At 35.9% G+C, this 22,864-nt stretch overlaps 1 protein-coding gene across 2 annotated transcripts; it reads right to left on the bottom strand.

The window, feature by feature from the left end:
* Window positions 1–790: 790 nt before the first annotated feature.
* Window positions 791–22,644, bottom strand: ZBED9 (zinc finger BED-type containing 9). Of its 2 annotated transcripts, none has more exons than XM_045552054.1 (4): window positions 21,607–22,644; window positions 7,634–7,781; window positions 3,872–5,367; window positions 791–2,778 (listed from the first exon to the last, which is right to left on the bottom strand). In XM_045552054.1, exons 1-4 carry the CDS (start codon window positions 22,024–22,026, stop codon window positions 862–864), a joined length of 3,981 nt encoding a protein of 1,326 aa, XP_045408010.1. In that variant the 5' UTR covers window positions 22,027–22,644; the 3' UTR covers window positions 791–861. The 2 variants fall into 2 exon arrangements, 1 of the variants encoding a protein (XP_045408010.1); XR_006735358.1 differs by lacking the exons at window positions 791–2,778; window positions 3,872–5,367 and adding exons at window positions 6,262–6,326; window positions 17,575–20,468.
* Between the last annotated feature and the right edge of the window lie 220 nt (window positions 22,645–22,864).

A 22,864-nucleotide genomic window follows, 5' to 3' on the forward strand; every position in this document is an offset into this window, starting at 1 on the left:
ACTATCCTTTTCCTCAAGGATTCTGTGTGTTTTTACCCTAACGAATCTGCCCTGTGCTAATAGTTTGTTTTCAGTCATTCTAAGTGAGCACACAGACACAAGAAGAGGTATGTGTGGCATTTTTCTGAATCACCTCCAAACAATAGAGGTTGTTAAATCTCCTTGGGGTGCCAGTAATACCTGACTTTGTTCCAGAACACCTTAAAGGCAAGCAGCTCTAGCAAGGTCTAAAAACCTTCTAACATAAACTTGTCACTAGGGCCAATCCCCAACCCTTATGACATCAGAATTTATCAATGTGAATCCAAAACCATAACACCATTACAAGATAAGTGTTACTCTCCACTTCACCCATTTACACACTCTGTCTGAACATGCATCTACCAAACAAACTTAACATCAACTTCCAATCTAACCACCCTAGATTAGCTTAACAAACTTAATATCTTACTGACCTTACTGCTTCCCTTCCCTTCCTAGATTTGCTAACCTAGTCTGCATTTCAGAGAAATCGTTCCCCCTCCTGAAGGTGTCCTACAATCTTAACATGCCATTGAATACAAAAATAAAAAAAGACATACAAAATACAAGACTAAATTTTTTAATATTAGAATTAACAGATTTAAGATATTTTAATAAATATAACAAATATAACAAGAAAAATAAAAGAATTATAAAAACTGTACACATTCTTCATTGAAAGTGTACATATAGGCAATGTAGAAAACTGCTATTTTACTTGTAACTTTTCATACTTCCATACGTGTGACTAAACAAAGTTTAAAGTGAAATAACAAATTTCTCATACTAAATGCCTACATGCATACTTTGAATGAACTTATATATCAATATTTAAAATTTTTAATGTGATAAGTGAGCTTGCTTCTTGCTTGTCAATTTGTCTAATCTAGGTTGGATTGATGATAATGCTACTCTCAGGGGATAGTGTATATTTAAACTGTTTCTATGTTTTGTTTTAATAACACTTAACGTAGAGAACCCAGTCTCACACAGGTATGTTGAGGGGAATGGAAGAAGAGATTTTAAAGCAATCTCTGAAAGTTCAGGATATTCATGTTTAACTTTTATCCAAAATGAAGGGAGGGATGCTGTATTTTCAAAATTTATTTTCAATCCTTCATCAGTAGCCAGCTTCAACAACTTATCCTGTAGAGTTACAGTTAAATTTAAATTACCTTTTGATGAAAGAAATGGATTTTGGATCCATGAATTTCCTATGCGTGGATCTTCTTTTGATGGAAAATAAAATTCAAAACATTCTAACAAATTTGTAAGATGTTCACTGATAACTTTTCGCAGATATGCAATATCAAGATCACTCCCTACTTCATTGATAATTGTTGTTAAATTATGGAACATGTCATAACAATCTGTAGAAATTCTATTTTTCCAAGTTTCTAACTTTTGTTTTTGTCCTTCAATCTTGTCAGCCATTGAAAAACATGTTGCATTCTTTCCTTGCATAGAAGCATTGAGATCATTAAAAACACTGAAGACATCAGACAAATAAGCAAGTCTGGCTGTCCAATTTACATCTTTAAAAAGTTGGGACCAAGTAGGTTTCTTGCCTTGCAGAAACACTAAGAGTTCATTTCGTATTTCAAACATTCTTGACAGAACTTTTCCCCGTGATAACCACCGTATCTCTGCATGCAATAACAGTTGCTTATGATCAGCTTCCATGTTATCACATAACAAAGAGAATAATCTTGAATTTAACGCATTAGATTTTACATAATTCACAATTTTTACTATGTCAGTAAGCACACTATTTAGTTCAGCTGATATTTTTTTCATAGCAAGACTTTCTCGATGAATGAAGCAGTGTGTTGTTTTACATTCTGGTGCAAGTTCCTTAATCTGGGTAATCACTTCAGAATGTTTTCCTGTCATTGAAGCTGCACCATCAGAACATACTCCTACACAAAATTTAAATTCCAAACCACATTTATTAACTATATAATTCTTCACAGTTGCATATAGTTCTGAGCTAGTTGTGTTTGTAGGCAAAGAGGCTGAGAAAAAGAATTCTTCCTTTATATCATCATCGTGTTCAAACCTCACATAAACTAAAAGAATTATCATGTTAGCAATATCTCGGCATTCATCAAGTTGCAATGAAAAATACCTTGCTAACTTTATTTGTTCTATGAGTTGGTCTTCCATATCATTAGCCAGTTCCTGAATACGTCGAGCTATGGTGTCATTGGAAAGTGGTACTTGAGCTACCTTCTTTGCTGCAGATTCACCCAACATTTCCAAGCAAACTTCTCTGATGCAGTCTTTCACTAGCGTCTCAGCAATTGTGTAAGGTGTTTTAGATTTAGCAACTGGAAGTGCTACTTTATAAGAAGCCCGCAAAGCACTAATATTTATATGAGAAACATTGAATACCTGTTTTGGTTGACTTTTTAATTCACTACTCTTTCTTTCAAAGAATTCTTTTGGTTGTGAACTTATTTCTTTATGTTTTGAATATAAATGTCGCTTAAGTTTTGATGGTTTCATTGCTTCATTAGCTAGTACATCTCCACAGATAATACACTGTGGTTTTAGTGTTTCACCATCAATTACAGCTACAAAACCAAACTCAATATATGAAGGGTCATATTTCCGAGTAAAACTAGTATGAACTCTTTTGGTTTTCCCGTCTTCAAGATGTCTTCTATTATTACCATTTCTTTTATTACTACTTCTGTATTCAGAAAAGGTGTGTCTTTTCTTGACAAAGAAGTCCAGTGAAGCTTGTTTCATTCTCTGCAAATTAGGATTAAAAATAAATAATACAAATTTTATTTCCCTCCTTTAGCTAATAATGTTAAACCACAAATTAAAAACTAGACTTGATTAAAAATAAAAGATTACTTTAAAATTAAGTTATAAAAACAAATAAATGCTTACATTTTCTCAGTTTTATGTATCTTTGGATTATAACTGATAAACTAAGCATAAAATATCACACTGTAATGTGAATCTATTGTATTTGCAACTCCCACCACATGTGACTTACCTGGAGAATTTAACAACACTCAAATGGGTCTATTAATATATTCAGTAAGATGAGTCCATTAATCATATGCTTGGATGTTGCAGCAATGTCAAATTGTTGTTACAAATGTTTCTAAATACTTCTCTCAATTTTTATACTTAACTCATTATGGAACGATAAAAAGTAGTTTTCAGGCCAGCACTGGTCTGCAGATCACACTTTGAGTATTACTGGCCTAAACCATGTGTAACCTCTGTATTTCAAAACATTAGCCATTACTTCATAAAGCCTACTGATTTACAATCTTTTTTGGCCTTATCTCATGCTTTCCATTAAAATTCTAAAACTGAACTTTCTCAACACTAACCCATTATCTTCCAACTAAATTTATCCATCCCTCCTAAATACTTCTTCACTTGACTCGAAATATCCTTTCTTAGCTTGCTTCCCCACTCAAGTTCACATACAGTTGAAACAAAGTGACATTAAATTCATCTGTTCCCAAATTTATACTTCTGTAGAAACATACCATCATACATACTATTTATCACTTCAGTCTTAGCTCTCTCAGTTCCCTAAGAAATGCCTGCCATCAGAAAGGAGTAAAAGAGATACCGTTCACCACCCCGGAACAATAAATAAAGCAGCATTCAAAGTTATAACTCCCAACTTAAAAAAAAAAAAAAAAAAAGAGGGGGAGGGATTAAAAGTAATTAGCCTTTCTTTGGGAAAAATATATTCAAGGTGGTCAAAATGTGCTTTTGTATACCTTGTTAAATAATTCTTATTTATAATGATCACATTAAAGTGTAATGAGGCCCTTCCCCTGCATTAATCTAGAGCAGATACTCAAACTCTTACCCAGTCTCCTACTTTGTCTCGTGAAAAGGGTGTCTCTGATGGCTTTAGCATTTTGGAAGGTTGAACAGGCAAACTTCTTTGAATCCCATGATGTTTCCTTTTCATTGTATTGGTTTTGTAACAAAGACTACAAGTTATCTGGTGACCACAGCCTTCGGTCTCATGTTGAGGTGGCACTCCACATACTGCATGGACATTTCCATCACATGATGTACAACTATTAGCACCTGTGCATTCTTTTTCACAAACTACACAGGATAAAAATCTCAGTCTGCTCTCAGGAGAGTTTTTTTCAGCCACCTTAGGAGTAACAGAAAGATTCTCTTCAGTATCACTACTCTCTGTTCCTGTCTCAATGTTTTCTTCATACTGGGCTCTGAGACTATTTTCTAACTCTTTGTCAGCTTGATCTAATTCATTTTCTGAGTGCAGGCTGCCAATAAGTTCTTCAGTTAACTGAGAGTGGGACAGACCCAGTTTAGCTTCAGAGCTAAATGTACCTTCACATGGAGTTTGCTGCATGCCTCTGTGATAGGGCTGGTTTTGGGTCATCTGAATGAACCACAAAAATTCAGCCCAGTGTGAAGAGTTATTAGTTTGCATCCAGGAAAAAATCCTCTTTTTTATATCCTCATTAGTTTGTTCTGTAGAACTTTGGCTTTGGCAGCTCCGAGGCTTCCCATGGACAATTTTCAATTCTGGCCAAATATTACTGAGTTCACTGACAATCTGACTTGAAAATTCCCTTCCATTGTCAGATTGTAGGACACTAGGGGCCCCAATAATTGTAAAAATATCTAATAGAGCACGTGCAACTTCCTTAGGCCTTTTAGATTTTAATGACCGCAAAAAACTTAATTTTGTATGAAGGTCTTGATAATGCATAATAAATTTATACTCCCCATCAGGATTCAATTGCATGTCTATAAGATCTACTTGGCATCTTGAATTAACTTCCTTAATTGGTTTTGATGTTAGAACTTTCTTGAGTTTTGAATTTTTCTGTTGGCATGGTTTACAGAGTGTCAGGTATAGCATTATAACTTCTTTTGTGATGTTCTTGTATTTTGCTTGTAACTCTTTTTCCATGCGGGTACGTCCACCATGTCCAATGCTGAGATGTGTATCATGCAGAATGTCAAATAAGTCCTCACTGTGTAAGTAATACCGTATTTTATCTGTTTCCCCATTTGTAGCCTCAATCAGTTTCTCATTTCCTTGCACAAGGATCACATCAAATCTAGCCAAGCGACGGTAGTCAACTGATTCCTTTTTTGCCTTAGCTTTAGCCTCTTTCACTTCCCTTATCAATTGACAGTACTTTGCTTTAGAAAATATCTTAGTATTATTACTTTTATTTTCCAGTAATACTGCTAAGCTTCTGAAGAACTTTTCTCTCATGTCTTCTGGTTCAATTTCTGCTTCATTAGTATCTAAGTTACTGAGGTTATCATCGCCCATGTTTTGAGACATCATGGAAAGCCACAAAAATGACCCTAAAATATAAAAGAAACAATCAATTAAGGATATTTGGAAATATAATTTAAAATACATACATTGCCCAAGTAACCAACAGAACTTAAGGTAGAAGTAGGAGCTATGTACACACAAAAGGGGGATACCATTTTGGTCAGAGAGTCCAACTTTGGTGGAATGAACAAAGGGTGAATGAAGAACTCCAGTGAGGAACAAAAAATTCTGATACATTAAAAAGTAGAAAGCCAGGACATGACTTTCCAGAGAAATATCCAGGGTTAGCCTTAAAGTAAAGCACTGTTTTACCTAAAAAAGGATACAAATTAATGTTTGTATTTATTTATCACATAAGAACTTTTTTTGGCTAGAGAAGCCTCAGCAATACAGAAACAACTTTTTTGTTTTTAATCTGCAGAGTATACCACGTTTTCTGTTTTATTCAGTCAGGTTAGCTGTTATATCAACATTTGGGGCTTAATTTCCAACACAATATATTTATATTAGCTCCCTTTTTGGGTTTGTGAAACTACAAACTCAATACAAATATCTTCATCACCAATTTTGATAAAGTAAGAATAATGGATGAGTCTGAACTAGTGAAAAATCTCTGACTTAAGCATATTGAAAAATGTTTAGAATATTCATAATAACAAAAACCTTAGAATGCTTCAAACTTAGCTTACTAAGTCTTAAGAAAACATTTTTTAAAAATCAAATTAGCATGTCACCTCCAGACAGTCTCATAGCTGCTTGGAAAAAACACTCTCTCAAGTCAACATTGTTTATACTACAAATTTGCATTCCAAATACTGAACTAGTAAATTTAAATCATCCTTAATATTCATAATTTCCAAAACTAGGTTAAAATTAATGATATGTTACTGTTTTGGCCTCACTTAACTTTCAATTGTTCTAATAAGACTTCCTTGATCATTAAATTTAAATCCACAGTGAGTTCTCCTTTCCTGAAAAACATAAACTATTCATAACACAAGTTAACACTACTGCACTTTGTTCTTTAACTGTTTCAAAACATCTAATAAGATTGTAAGTTTCTAAAGAAGTAGATATCACTTATTTTTCTAGCATCTTTCATGTTATCTGACATATTCCTACATTTAAAAGTGTGCAATACAAATTTGTTGATTAACTTTATAAGAAAAGGACAATACTCATGGTAAATGCTATCCCAAAATGTAACAGAACAATTTCTTTCTATGCTGATCCATTTTGTGCCATGCTATGGCGCTATATGCAGAAAAGGAAGGTAAATAAGGATGAATTTGGAAGAGAAAAGGAATATAAGGGCGGGGTGCAGTGGCTCATGCCTGTAATCCTAACACTCTGGGAGGCCGAGGTGGGAGGATTGCTCGAGGTCAGGAGTTCGAGACCAGCCTGAGCAAGAGCGAGACCCTGTCTCTATTAAAAATAGAAAGAAATGATCTGCACAGCTAAAAATATATATAGAAAAAAATTAGCTGGGCATGGTGGCGCATGCGTGTAGTCCCAGCTACTCGGGAGGCTGAGGCAGTAGGATCGCTTAAGCCCAGGAGTTTGAGGTTGCTGTGAGCTAGGCTGACGCCATGGCACTCTAGCCGGAGCAACAGAGCGAGACTCTGTCTCAAAAACAAAAAAAAAAAGAAAAAAGAAAAGGAATATAAGGCAATGTAAATGAGAACCAAAAGAATATGAGCCCCAGAAGTTAGTAGAATAAACATTAATAAGTCTATAATGAGCAGAGAATAGGAAATATAGGAAATATAATGCTATAAGAGGAGAAAGACATTGTATTCATTACACTTAACCCTTTTTGGAAAAGACGGTTACTCTACAACCGCCACCCTGTGCTTCTGCCTCCACTATGCATTATAGCATTAGAACACTAATGGATGTAGACTTCAGAAATTCCATATTCTTCGGTAGAATTTCTAAATAGTATTTCAAAGTTTTACACAGCCATTACATGACAAAAATTGGAGGCAGTGGCTATAGTAATGGGACCTATAGCTAACCTGACAAGTGCTCAATGTTTATATACAAAGGTATCCCTGATTTATCCACAATTATTTATTAACTCCATTGGAAATATTGTATTCAACTAATTTTGACATTATTACTGGACTGTTTAATTCAGCTCCTTTAATAACGTTATACTATACTGGTTGACTTTTCCTTCAGCTACATTCACTGGAAGCTGAAATGGAATGAGGTTTGATGACTTTTCAAAGACTAGACTCCTGCCTCTCCCAAGTCTCACCCTCTTTCCCAGAATTAAATTATTCTCACCATTATCTTGAAGTGAGCGTGGCTCTGGAGATTCACATTCCATTCTGTCTTCCATAGACTGGAGCTGGGTGCCTAAGGATTCCTTTGCAGAATCCAGAGGGGTCATTTCTTCCATAGGAACTTCCTGCCCATATGTGCCCTGTGGGACCTGGAGACACATAGATACATTTGGTAATCAATATAAATAATTATGGTTTGTCATAGCTAAACTTCAAAACATTTTTCCACTAAAGTAGAATGTAAGAAGAAGGAAAAAAAAACAGTCTTCATTGAATTCTTAAGAGGAGTACAAGACAGAATAAGAAATAAAAAATGCTGGGACTAATAAAGCCAGAGCCATACAACAGAAACTGATTGTCTCCACTGGACAGGAGTTGATATTTGTCCCTTTAGTTTCTGTTTTTGGAAATAACAATGAAAACACATTAAAGCTATTTCTCCTAAATTGTGATAACTGAAAGAAAATTGTAAATGAGTTTCAGTGTGGTTAATTAAAAGTAAATATTTGGGGGGGGGTGTGGAAGGAGGGAATACAAATTACCTAACAGTGACCAATGAGCTGTTTAACCTAGGAAGGAATCTGACAGTTGTTTCAGACCAAATGTGGAAAACATTAGCCCAATGTGTTATGGATTGGGGGCGGGGGAAGCCAACAAAGTTGGATAACTATGTTGGGTGCAAAAGAAAACATTATCCTCTCCTTAATACTAATCATATAGTGTATGGTTTATAACTAAATTTCCCCATTGTCCGAAAAATATATTTTATGGGTTTTTTTTAAAAAAAACCTATTTTTTTTCCTATGATCCAATCAGTATTTATGCATTGTCTTTAGTTATGTCTCCTTTGCCTCTTTTAATCTAAAATATTTCCTGCCTTTTTTAAATGACATTAAATTTTGAAGAGTCAGACCCAGTTGTCTTACAGAATATCCCACATTAGGGATTTGTCTGATTATTTCTTCACAAATAGATTCTATTTAGAGTTTTGAAAGAATACTATATATGTGATGTGTACTATTTGTGTCACATTACAGAGCATATTCTGTCAGGTTATTTCATGACAGTTAATGCTAAATATGATCACTCCTAGTAACCCACTAGATCTATCTATTCAAAACACTTTTGTCCTATTGTAATTAATAAGTCAGCTATCAAATAATAATTTGGAACTATGTGAAGATCCTATTCTCCAATGGTTTTAGCATTCATTGAGGATCCTTGCCCGAATCCATTTTTGTACTAGAGATTACAAAATGGTGACTTCTTATTTCTATAATTCTGTCTACATTTATAAGCAGCAATTTTCAGTAAAGAGCTTTCTGTCCCTCTTCCTTTATTTGTCTGGGTTTTATTTATTTTTTATCACTATAGACTTAATTTATAATCTATTCCAACCTTAATCACTTTGATGCTCAAACTGTGTCAAATTTGGCCAGTGGGAGCCCCTTCAAGCTGGCTCCAACATCCTTTTGACATGAGCCCATTAGTTTTTTAGCATATCCATGCTTTACAGAAACAAACAATTCAAGGCCCACATGGTATTTTCCCTGTCCCAGACCAGGTTTCAACTATTCTTTCCAAGAAGTCCTGATTCATTTTAGAGGGCAACAGTGTTTAGTAACAAAGACTGGGTAATAGGTAGGCTCATTGTCAATGAGGTTATCATTTCTAGGCCCTTTCACAGAACCAGTAAATACATTTTCTAAAATATCATGAACAATTCAATTTCACCACCGTATGGTTTCTTCACCTTTCCACATTCCATATTTTTACCTCCTTCAAAAAAAGTTCAAAACAATATATTCATTCATTTGCTTTATCCTACAATAAACACAAAATAGTTTCAGAATTACAACACTAACTTTGTGCTGTAGAACACTTCCAATGACATACCTAGTAAGTAAAATTTAATATGTCTTTGCAGATTTATATATCCATCCCTAGACAGAACCCCACTAAGGGTATAGTCAGAATACCATGTTCAAGTCACCTGAATTTTTTATTATTTTATTAATTTGATATACAGTTGAGTTCATTTCTGCTTTTTTTAAAATCATTTTCAATCTAATATATATTTATAAATACTGAAACCATTTACATGGTATCAAAAAATCAAAATATTCAGAGAAGTCTTCCTCATGTTCTTATAGCATATATTCTGCTCTCACCCACTCCCATAAGAAATTGTTTTTTTAGTTGCTGCTTTATTTTTGGAAAATATTAATAAATAAAAATATTATATGTACATATATATACATATGCATGTAAATGTATGTATATTTACTTGTAAGTCTGTAAATATATATTTACTTATAAGTGTGTGCATATTGTATACAAATTGAATACAAGGATGTGTATACTTATTTCTTTCATATTATCTATACTAGTTCACACCTTGGTTTGCTTAATATAAAAATACTATCTGGAAATCATTTGATACCAGTTCACAGATATCTTCATTTTTTTTTTTTTTAAGACAAATTTTCCCTCTGTTGCCCAAGCTAGAGTCCAGTGGTGTCATCATAGCTCACGTCAACCTCAAGCTCTTAGGCCCAATCTTCCTGCCTCAGCCTTCCAAGCAGCTGGGACAACTGGCACATGCCACCATGCCTGGCTGATTTTTTAATTTTCTATACAGGGTCTTGCTATTGCCCAGGCTGGTCTAGAACTCCTGGCCTCAAGTGATCCTCCTGCCTCGGCCTCCCAAGGTGCTAGGATTACAGGTGTGAACCACCAGGCCTGGCCCCTCATTCTTTTTTATGTTTGCATAGGGCCACGTTATATTGGTGTACCACAGTTTATTCAATCACTCTTATATGGATGGACATTTAGGTTTACGATATTTTGCTTTTATAAATAATGCTGCAATGAGGAAACTATGTCTATATTGTTTATTTGTAGACATATATTTTCAAAGTAAATTCCCAGAAATGATATTGCTAAGTCAAAGGGTAAATTCATAAATAGATTTGTCAGATGATGCCTAAATCCCAGGTGTAGGGGTTGTATCATTTTGTCTACCAGCAATATAGGAGAGGACTTGTGTTCCCAGGTAGGCCAACAGACTGTGCTGTCAAGCTTTTAAATTTTTGCTAATCTGTTAAGTGATAAATGGTACCTCAGTATAGTTTTTATTGGCTTTTATTATGATTGAAGTTGAGCATCTTATCATATATTTAAAAGCCTTTTTGTTTATGAAAACTACTTGTGTTTCAAACATTTTTCTGTTGCATTTCTATAAGGAGATTAGCTTCTTCCCATGATATATTTTGTAAGTATTTTCACCAATTTATTATTTTGACTTTGCTTGTAGGGTTTGTTGTTTGTTTGTTTGTTTTGTCCTGCATTTTAAAATTTTTCACGTGGAAAAATTTATCATACTTTTCTTGATATGGCTTCTGGATTTTGAGTATCTACTTACCCAGGATATAGAAGTCACTCATGTTTTCCGGGTGATTTCAAGATTGTTCTTTTTCTTTTTAATTTTATTTACAATGTTTTTCCTTAAATTTATTATAAAATTTTTCAAGCCTACAGCACCCAGTATTCCCAGGCAGTCTCCCATCCAAGTACTAACCAGGCCCAACCCTGCTCAGCTTCTGAGATCAGACACATTCAGGGTATTATGGCCACAGACTCAAGATTATTCTTTTTTAAGCACTGAAGAAAGCAAGAAGAGCTTCATCTTTCTCTGCTGTACCCCTTTTAATAAAAGGATTTGTTCTGTAAAATTTGGATTCAGTCAAAAGGCTGCACTTAAGGACCTCAAATGCCACATGTGGTCTTAAGGCCACAGGTTCCCCACCCCATATTGTTTCATTGATCCATCTATTCATATGATAGTCCCACAGTTTTACCTAAAGAGGTTCATGGTATATTAGTATTTAAGTAAGGTGATTTCCCTCTTCTCTACTCTTCAAGTTTTTCCTAGCAATTCTTTCATTCTTATTTACACATATGGAGTTCACATGCTTTTTAACCCTTTTATTTTCACAGCTAAACAATTAATTTTATTTTTTCTAAGACAGTAAATAGAAATTCATTTTCTATTGTCTTTATGTTTTGAGTTCCAGGCAGCACAGATATCTGCTCTGGCTATATCTCATCAAGTTATTACCTAATGCAGTGATTCCCTTAGAATTCACTTCAGTAGGCAATAGCTGGTTGGCTGTTCCTCAGCTTCCCTGAGTTCTGCTGACTTACTTTTTTTTTGTAGAGACAGGGTCTCACTCTTGCTCACGCTGGTCTCAAACTCCTGAGCTCAAGCAATCCTCCCACCTTGGCCTCCCAGAGTGCTAGGATTATAGGCATGAGCCACTGCACCCAGCAACTTACTTCTTTATGTTACTTATAATTGGCAGGTGATTTCTCTTGGAATTTTGTTTCACTAATGATGTGGTTAAATAATGAAGAGAATGAAAAGAAGACATTAATGGTTGCAAATTAAGTTAATCTGGCAGGAATATTCAGAAGAAAAGTTATTACAACTGACTTTGAAAAGTACTGTAATTAAAATATTCAATGTGAACTTTCTATTTTAAATGAAAAACCCATGAGTCAGATACTAGACATTGAACTGAGACCAATTAATTAGTGGGTAAGAGAATGCTTATAATAAACACTGCCTTTAATATAAAAGCATGTTTACCTAGAAATTACCCATATGCCAACATTTGTTACACTGGTGTTTGATTAGGTTTCACTTTCTTGGAAAATCAGAAGAACCTATTTAAACCTCTAGTATATTCCTTCTTTCAGCATTTGTGTAAGTTAATTTACTAAATCTTTATAAAATACGGGCCTGTAAATTCAGTTGTTATGCTATCCAGTATTTGTTATGCTATCCAGTTGTTATGCAAGCCTAGAAATGATAGTTAGTTACAATAGGGGAATCTTGTGGTAATCCAGGAAGGTGGCTAATAGCTCACTGCTTGGCACAGTTTGTTAGATGCCAGAATGTTCGTTCCCATCTGGCATTTCTATCCTTATAACACTGTATTTGTGTTACCAACTTACTGTAACTTTTTCCACTGAAATAGAGTGTCTGGCTGTAACCTTCCAGATGAAGTCTGAAACATCAATGCCCCCCCCCCCACACACACAGTGTTAGGGTGTTATACTATCCTAGTTTAGGAAGGCTTTCATTGACTTAACAAACCTTCTGCTCATTTCTACATGTGGATCTTTGTTAGTTAATTAAGAACAAGTAAACTGGGAGTGAACATGTGTTAGGCAGAATCTATTCCAAATCTCCACCATTGTGGACTCTAGTGGGCACTTAATGAAAATAAGTGCAGACAGTCCCCAATTAAAATGGTTAGATGTAACAATTTTTCGACTTTACAACGGTGCAAAAGAGACACGTATTTAGTAGAAGCTATACTTCAAGTACTCATACAACCCATTCTGTTTTTCACTTTCAGTACAGTATTCAATAAATTACATAAGCTTATGTATTCAATAAAATATTCCATAAAAACATTTTATTATAAAATAGACTTTGTGTTAAATGATTTTGCTCAACTGTAGGCTAATGGAAGTGTTCTGTTCTGAACACATGTAAGGTAAGCTAGGCTGAGCTATGATGTTCAGGAGGCTAGGGGTATTAAATGCATTTTCAGTCTATAACATTTGAAATTTATGATGGGACACAACCCCATTGAGAGTTGAAGAGCATCTGTATTCAATAGCTAATAACTTCCTAAAGCTGTCTTAAGAAAACAGCAACTGCTAGGAGTAATCATATCTCCATAATTAAGTCTAATATTGTAAGCAAAAGTTCCTCAAGAAGGAGTGAGAGACAGCGAGAAAGGAAGCTATAATCTTCCTGAGAACAGAAACTCTGATTTGTATTTATTTAGTCTATCTTATAGTAAAAAGAAAATAATACGCTTGGACTCTTCAGCTGGAGGCCTTGACCCTGCTTCCACCTCTGTGTGACACTTAAATTGGAAGTAGCCCGGCCACCTCATATTCCTGCCAAGCCCACTCTCCTGCAAATAGCCTTATAGAAACCATATTGTGCTCAAACCAACCATTTGAATGGTCTGCCTTGCCAAATGTTTTTGAAGTCAAGCAAAGGAAAACAATTTGGTCTGCCATTATATAAGATCCTAGTGTTGAGAACTAATCAACCCAAACTCTGCATCTAACTTGCAAAATCCAAGTGAAAACTTAGCTTGTCCTCTGATGACATTTATGAATTTAGTTAATCCTGAAAACTTTCCTCACTAGGCCCTGACTTTATAAAAATAATTTCATTCACATGATGTAAGAATTTTAAAATGTGTCCTAGGCATCATGTACGCTAGTTAACATTCAAGAGATATCATGATGGGATGGAAATCTTTTTTCTTTTCTTTTCTTTTTTTTTTTGAGACAGAGTCTCACTCTGTTGCCCGGGCTAGAGTGCCGTGGCATCAGCCTAACTCACAGCAACCTCAAACTCCTGGGCTCAAGCAATCCTCCTGCCTCAGCCTCCCAAGTAGCTGGGACTACAGACACACACCACCAAATCCAGCTAATTTTTCTATTTTTTTGTAGAAACAGGCTAACTTTTTCTATATATTTTTAATTGTCCAGTTAATTTCTATTTTTAAGAAGAGATGGGCGGGGTCTCACTCTTGCTCAGGCTGGTCTCGAACTCCTGACCTCGAGTGATCCTCCTGCCTCGGCCTCCCAGAGTGCTAGGATTACAGGCATGAGACCCTGTGCCTGGCCAAAATCTTTTTCTTAATATAATTTTTACTGAAATATTATAAACTTAGAGAAAAGTATATAACTCACAATTGTAGGGCTTGATGACTTACCACAAAGTGGACCACCCAGGTCAAGAAATAGAACATTACCAGCATCTCAGAAGGCTACTTCTTCCACAAAAGTAGTTACTACTCTGACAGCTATCCCTATGGATTTACTTTGCTTATTGAATTTTTCTTTTTTGAGGCAGAGTCTCACTCTGTTGCCTGGGCTAGAGTGCAGTGGCACCATCATAGCTTACTGCAACCTCAAACTCCTGGGCTCAAGCAATCCTCCTGCCTCAGCCTCCCAAGTAGCTGGGACTACAGACACACACCACCAAACCCAGCTAATTTTTCTATTTTTTGTAGAAACAGGTCTCACTCTTGCTCAGGCTGGTCTCGAACTCCTGAGCTCAAGCCATCCTCCCCCCTCAGTCTCCCAAAGTACTACGGTTACAATTACATGCATGAGCCACCACACCCAGCTTCCTTATTTTTATATAAACAGAATCATACAACATGTATTCAGTTCTGTCTGCCTTCTTTGGTTAACATTATGTTTGTAAAATTCATCCACATTGTTGCATGTAGCAGTTGTTTGTTAATTTTCATTGTTGTATAGTATTCAATTGTAAACACCACAATATATTCATCCTTGCCACTCTTAATATTTATTTGAATTGCTTAGAGTTTTTGGCAATTATGATAATGCTGCTATGAATATTCTTTTACATGTTTTTGAGAATGTTTCTGTTAGATATACACCTTGTAGTAGGTTTGCAAGATCATGGAGTATCATGGAGTATGGTTATACATGATAGATATTTCCAAAGGGGTCATACCAATTTACTATTAGTAGTACGTAAGCATTCCAGTAGTTCAACATCTTCACCAAAATTTGGTCATGTCAGCACTTTTAATGTAATAGTCTAGTTGGAATAAAATGGTACTTTTTCTGATTACTAATAAGATTAAGTAATTATTTTATAATTTTATTGGCTAATTCATTATCCTTTGCAAAGTAGGTGTTCAAGTCTTTTGTTCATTTTTCTATTAGGGAATCTGTCTTTTTTCTTGATTTATAGTACTTCATATATTCATATATGAGCTTTTTATATGTAGTTTATCTGGATCAAGCACAAGGAAAAGTACACCATTCTGTAAGATCTTATTGTTTGAAAGTGATGCTTTTAATATCCAGGCTGGTGTTGAGATTTTCAATGCCAAGCAGTTACAAACTGGAATGGATATGGAAAGCAATGGAAAATAATTATTATGTCAAATTCAAACAAGTCAAACCTGTTTAAAGAAAAAAAAGCTTTATGTGCATAATGACGCTATAAAGGAGACACTGCCATGAAATGAGTACAAAAGTCAATTCTAATGCAAGTATAAGTTAAGATTGTCTTAGAAATGTTATTCATTAATCAGTCTAAACCACAAGTCTTACAATGAAATTTTGACACAACTTAAATTACCATAAAATGAAGTTGATCTGCATGTCCTGCTTTATTTAAGATGTTTAGCTAAAGTTTCTCAACTCCTATTTGTATACATTGAAAATAAATAATCAAGAATAAATGTAGATAAAATGTAGAATTATCTAATATTTTCTGGATTAAGAAAGGTAATATATGTACTAACTTGTACATTAGTAGCATCCAACCATTTCTGATGCTAAATGCTGTGATGTTTTTTTCTCCCAGTCAAGTAAGTACTAAAGAGGCCGAAACCTGCTCAGCTTCTGAGATCAGATGTGATCGGGCATGGTTTTTCCTCTTTAAAAGGAAAAAAGAAAAATAGAGGCCATAATGTTAGTATTCCGGTGTTAGCTAATGAAAATGTCCTGCTTTAAAATGTATAGTAAAGATAATTTTATATTCATCAGCAATATCCACGGAGAGAAATTATTTTGTTTCTAGTATTGTCATCCTAATCTCCCCAGATCTATCCTCAACTGAATAAAGAAGTTTCTAAAATGATTTAGTATGCACAGTGATTAGTATTAAAAATATAAGACACTGTGGAGAAAACTTTCCTGGCTCACCTAACATTAAACTGGGATATTTTAGATTATATGACAACAATGTTGATTTTTTCCCCCCAGTTCTACAGACCAGTGAATCAGTGGAGAACAAATACTGTCAGAACCATGAATTCCAATAATGCAGATTCATCAGGTAGAACGAGATGTTCAAATGGTTAAAGGACTAAAAAGGTGTTAATGACTGAACTTACTCTACTGCATAGTCAGAAAATGTCCATGGATATTAAACCCAAATTTGCACATAAACCAGAATATTTCAAAAGGGAATATTCAATGACACATGAGGAAATGAAAACCTACATGTATTATAACATCATGGTAGGATTTAAGGAATTTGTGTTATGTTCCTTTCCCCCTAGTTGGACACCATGTTATAAATTTACTTTTCTTAGACTGTTTAAAGTATGCAAGAAACCAAATCAATGTTCTTTCAAATTAAAATTTATAAGATGCCTGAGCCAGTTCCTTTGGTAAGCTTTTCCCTTCTCTGATCTTAATATCTTATGTAGATTGCTCTATATAATAGCATGCTTTTCAGTTTGCCCAAATCTTTCCATAACTGTGGAAAAATAGCATGAAGAGGGTCACCAACTATTTATAATTAAACAATTGTATCAATTCTGTAAAGTTAGTATAAGCACCTTCAGCTCTTAGAGCAACTAAGAAACAAAATGTGGATATAGTTCATTTCGATGTATTTCCCACTGACTCCTCCTCCACCTTCCACATACATCTATACATACAAACACAAATCTAGCCTCTTCATTCCTCTACTTTGCCACTAGGGGGACTGGACCAAGATAGGTAGGCCTGGTCTTGGAAGGAATAGGAGGAACTCCACTTCTGTCTCTACTACAGAAGTTTGAAGGGTATCCTGGGGCATGGCAATAACAAATTACAAAACTGAATTTACTTCAAATTGGTTATGACAATCATTTGTCTTTCACTATGTAATACCTGGGTTTGATTTTTAAAATGCTAGAAATAAATGTTTAGTTATAAAATCATAAATATTGCTATATTCATTAGAAATGCATATATTTCAAATAAGTTAAAACACTTAACTTATAGTGGCTTAAACAAATAGGAGTTTATTTTTGTTGCATAACAAGAAGTCCAAAAGAAAGTAGTTGCTGGCACTAGCTCACTTACCTAAAAGTTTTGTCAGGAACACTAGCTGTCTTTATATATCTGCTCTGCCATTCTTAACATAATAGTATTCATTCTCATGCTTATCATCACTTAATGGTCACAAGATGGCTACCACAGCTCCAGATAGCACATGCATTGTTCAAGACAGGAAGTAGGAAAAGGTGGAACTAAACTTATCTGTCCCATTTTATTAGGAAAGTAAAAGTTTCCCCAGAAACCCCCTAGAAAATATGTTTATTTCTCTCTGGCTACAACTATATTGCATGGCTAACTCTAGTACAAGTAAGGCTTAAAAAGAATTTAGTTAGGTACACTGTCAGTATGAACAAAACCAACATTGTGTTAGGAAGAAAGAAGGAGAGAATAGATATTGGGCTGGCAGTTAAAGGTGTCTGCCACAGTATATTTCTCCTTTCTCTCAGAAATCACACAAAAACGAGAAAAACAAGAAACACTTATGCAAACTTGATCTTCAACAAGACTAAGATATATCCATAACCCTGAGCCACACGGAAAACTATCACATATGATCAGGGCATAACCCTGAACATTACCCAGGGATTGACTTAACACCAAGTCTTACCAGTACCTGCATTTTTCAACAAAGCTAGAAGAGGAAATTCTAAAGTAAAGGCACATATTAAGGGGGAAAAAAAAAAAAATATATATATATATATACATGTACACATATATATGTACACACACATATAGTTTATTTGAAACAAAGGGAAAAAGGTGTGTTGATTAGAAGAGGGAATCTGCCTGTATAGGCATCTGTGCTATAATGTACAATATGAATGTATAAAAAAATGTTTTCTGCAAAACTCCACAAAAACTAACAGGATTTATGGGGGAAATAAGATGAAAGGATAGACTATTTAAAATCTACAGAACTTTTTCACCAGACCACTAATAAAACTATAACAGTTCCGGTACAGATACAAGTATAGTCAAAAAGACATTAAATAAAGAATGTTAAGTACAGGATTTTCCCTTAAAAAGGCAATGGTACCTTGTTAGAAAGAGGTGTAAGGAAAGGGTGATACAAGAGTAGAAAGATATCATCAAGAGAGGTTCAGTGAAGAAGCATTTGCACACTTTCCATGAAATGTAGTGATACTAAAGAAACATGAGATGGTCTGGCACTGGCTCATCAGCTTATTTTCATTTCTTTGACACTGGCTTATAAAAAGATACCCAGTTTTGCTGTTTTAACATTTTCCTTCATTCATAAAGAAGCTGCTTGTATGACTCCAAATAAGACTTTATGCCAAGAAGTGCAATCCTGCTGTGTTCTGCATGGTAGGCATTATTTTCTATCCACTGCCACTGCTTCTCTATCATACTTAAAGCAGATAATTGAGAAGTGAAAAGCTCTTTTGAGGCAGCTTATTGAACTACATCATCTTCCTCCATACCTTCCATTTGTGCCTCAGCAACTAACTGTTGCAGCTCTTCTGTAGAAAGATCCTCTGTGTGAGACTGCGGCAGCTCTTCAATATCCTCACTCTCAACTTCTTTAAACCTAACCTCATTTGGAAGAACAACACAGCTTACTTCGACTTGGGGGAGCTCTTTGGAAGGCTCAAAGCCTTTGGAATCACAAATTAAATCAGGGAGAATTTTGTGCCCCATCCCATACAAACAGGCTTTTGTGACATTCTTCCACACCTCTACAATAATATCAATTGCAAGTTTAATGTTGGATGGATTCCGGAATTCAAAAACTGGGCATTGTTACCCCCTATAGGTGCAATCAAAATCTTGAATATTCACCATAAATAATAAGTTTTAAAGGCTGAAATCACACCGTGATCAAGGAGCTGGAGTAAAGATGGTAAAAAGAGAATTTTGATGTTTGAAGAAAGCTCAGTGATTGAAGGTGGCTTGGTGTATTTCTGAGGATTATAAGAATTTTAAAAGACAATTTTTTTCTCTTACATTATGTTTTTTATAACATCTACAAAAACATCACCTAAAAGATCAGTAAATATCTGCACTGTGATCCAGGCCTCTCTTCCTAGACCTATAGGAGACACTGTGGCTAGTCTTTACAATTCTTTTTAAAGCACATAGATTGGCAGAGTGATATAACAGGCTTTAGCTTTTAATCTCCACTGGCATTTGCACCCAGCAACATAGTCAGTTGATCCTTTGTAGCTTTAAATCCTGTATCTTGTGTTCCCTCCTTAACAGTATAGACCCTTAGGGCATTTGCTTCCAACAGAGACTGGTTTCATCAAAATTCAAAATCTGATCCAGGGCATAGCCTTCTTCATCAATCAAATTTCTTAACACTGACTTAACTGAAATGTCTTTGCAGCTTCTTCTTTTTTTTTTTATTTCAGCTCATCATGGGGTGCAGCTTCTTCATCGGCACTTATAGCTTCACCAGACAGCTTAACACTGTGGAAAGCATAATGGTTCTTGACACCACTAAACCAGCCACTACTTGCACTAAATGAAGGCATTTCTGCAGGATTATCAGCATCTTTCTTAAGGTCTTCTTATATTGCTACAGCCTTCACTTTAGTTTTGAGAAAGGTTGTACCTAATTGCTTCTTTGTTTGGTATTCAACCAACACATTTAACAAGTGTTCCATTTCTTCCATTTCTTTATGCCTTGTTCTAACAGATTTTGTAGCAGTGGCAGTTGTTCCAGCTACATAACTTTCTTTTATTTTCCCAGCCTTGTCTCTAATTGTACACAACATGGACTCTTTTATGCTGGTTGCACAACCAATGTCACAGCTTCTTCCATTTTTTCCAAAACACTTTATAATTTTGAGCTTTTCTTCAATTGTTAAAGCTTTTCTTCTTTTGCACTCACTAGCAGAAATTTTATCACCAGCACGCTTCTGTGGCACTTGCAAACCCCTTTGCTTGCTCATTTTCTGGAATACAAAAAAGTTTAGCAAAAAATACACAAAGATGGCAGGGAACCATGCAAATAAGCACTTCCAAGACAGAGACTGTGCCCAAGAGAGACAGAGGAAGGATGTGGGGGCAAATGGGCATTAGGTACAGTATTGTATATCTTCACGACTTGCTGCATTCAGCTATAATCAGATACTTTGAATTCAGCTGCTCCTACTTGGTGGCCCAAAACATTAACTTGCTGGGAAAATTCATGTATACATAAGCCAGCACAATTTCAGCATTATACTGACTGATTTCCAGCATACTGATCTCATATTAAAAGATTCTGCATTCCAGAAACATGTATTTTAGCAGATCAGACTGTATACATAAAGTATTCATATTCAAAAAAGTTTAGATAAATGTATGGATAGTATCACTACAGAAAAGTAAAGGTATCTGGCAATATCCATCATGTTCTAAAATTACTGTCATAGAAAGTAAATATACTCTCTTAAAAATAACCCTAGTGCAATGGTAAAAAATGTCTAAAATTCTTCTAAAAAGAATATTGGGTGCAAAACACTTTACATACTAACCACTCTAGGTACTGAAAAGAACCAAGGAAATCATGCAATTAATCCTTTCATTGTACAGATAAAGACATTAAAGCCCTAGAGGTGTGATATGCCCAAGGTTACACAGCTAATTAGTGTAACAGAACCTATTCAGTGTTTCCTGATAATTCCACTAAACCAGGCTACTTCTCTATTTGTCTTTCCTAGAAGGTATTTCATATTTTCTTACACTAATTTATTTTCATATATGGTAAAAGTAGAGGGCATGATAAGAAGACATATCTACACAAGACATTAGTAATTTGTTGCACAATTTTATCTATTACTGCATATTTCTTTAATCTCATAGTTACTAAATAAAACATATTTTCTACTGGTAAGGAATAGATCAAGGTTTTCTATTTGTTTAAATCCTTTACTTATCTGGATCATCTATCACACAGAGATTGTTATCTCATAAGTATGAATCTATTCATCTACACCAGTGACCAAATAAGAAATAATGCCCCAAACCAGAATTTGCAGCCACCATTTACTCCATTCTGGACCCATGCACCCAAGTTCTCCATAGATGATGGCACCGCCAATTTCTCACCTGCTGTCTGGGTTCATCAAGCTCCCTCTCCAAATCTTCCAGCACAATTACCGCCTCCTCCCCACTCTCAGGATTACGTTCCCGCACCCAAGCCTGGAGCTCCTCAGGCAAGATGGTCAGGAACTGTTCCAGCACCAACAATTCCAGGATCTGCTCCTTGGTATGTATGTCTGGACTCAGCCACTGACAGCAAAGTTCCCGCAGTTGACTCAGAGCCTCCCTGGGCCCAGGTGTCTCCTGATAGCAGAACTGCCTGAAGCGCTGACGAGAGAGTTCCCTGGTATGAGACAAATTCCTAGGTAGGCAGGATTCCTGATCCCAAAAATGGTCTTCTTCTTTCACCTTTACTTTAATAATCTCTTCTTGTTCTTCTGAAGTCTGGCCAGCCAAGGCTGGGAGCACCCTAGAGGCTGCCTCCATCCCCAGTTTAGATAGCTCAGGGAAAGGGTCTCTCCAGTTAGGATTTAAGCAGATGTGTGATCCTATTTGAGCTTTTTTTTTTTTTTGTCCGTCCTAGGTCAGGAAAGTTTCTGATATAAGAAAACACTGTTAACAAAGGACAACTACAGGCGCAGTTAAAAAGGACTTGTTTACATGACAACACATGGCAGTTACTCCAGCAATTCCACTGAAAGTGAAGCCGTCCTCTGACAAGATCGGAAATAGTGAGCACAGAACTACTCACTAAAACTGCAGGGCCGCAAATTGAGCAGCAGGATTCCTGCAAAACAGAAAAATGAGATTATCAAGGACACTTTGGCCCTAAATAAAGCCTGGGTATACTACGAGCCCAGGCAAGGAAACCAGAATGGAAAGGTCGCCCCCAAGACCGGAGCTCCCAGCAGCCTGGACGAGGGCGGAAACGGAGAGGGCTCCTCGCACACCACGAGCGGCCTGAGGAGGAGGCCTGATTGTTGCTGCGTACACGCACCCCTCCCTCGGCCGCAACGGCCACCTCTGAGGGGCTCTGACCCTCTCGAACCTGCACTAGTAAGCCGAAAGAAACACTCCCCGACCGAGTCGGAGACGGAGGGGGTGGCGCCACTACACACCATCCGTTGGGCCGACAGGTTCCGGCCGTGAGCAGCACTCACTTCCGGTCCGCTCTAGGATTCCAGGTGGTGCAGCATTCTCAGTGGTTGTGCTAGGATTTACAGTACCGGTAATCTTGGGTAGACAAGAACTCTTCAAACTACGGAGAATTAACTCCGAAATTACCAAGTTATCTGTCATCCCGGTGAAAAGAGTTTCACGGTGT

Source organism: Lemur catta, chromosome 5, assembly GCF_020740605.2.
Source record: "Lemur catta isolate mLemCat1 chromosome 5, mLemCat1.pri, whole genome shotgun sequence".
Classification (NCBI taxonomy): domain Eukaryota; kingdom Metazoa; phylum Chordata; class Mammalia; order Primates; family Lemuridae; genus Lemur; species Lemur catta.

Coding starts and splice junctions, on each gene's coding strand:
- ZBED9 (XM_045552054.1), bottom strand. CDS start 22,026: ATGGAGGCAGCCTCTAGGGTGCTCCCAGCCTTGGCTGGCCAGACTTCA. Junction 7,782..21,606: donor TTGATGAACCCAGACAGCAG/GTGAGAAATTGG, acceptor ATGTGTCTCCAG/GTCCCACAGGGCACATATGG. Junction 2,779..3,871: donor GAGACAAAGTAGGAGACTGG/GTAAGAGTTTGA, acceptor CCTAATTTGCAG/AGAATGAAACAAGCTTCACT.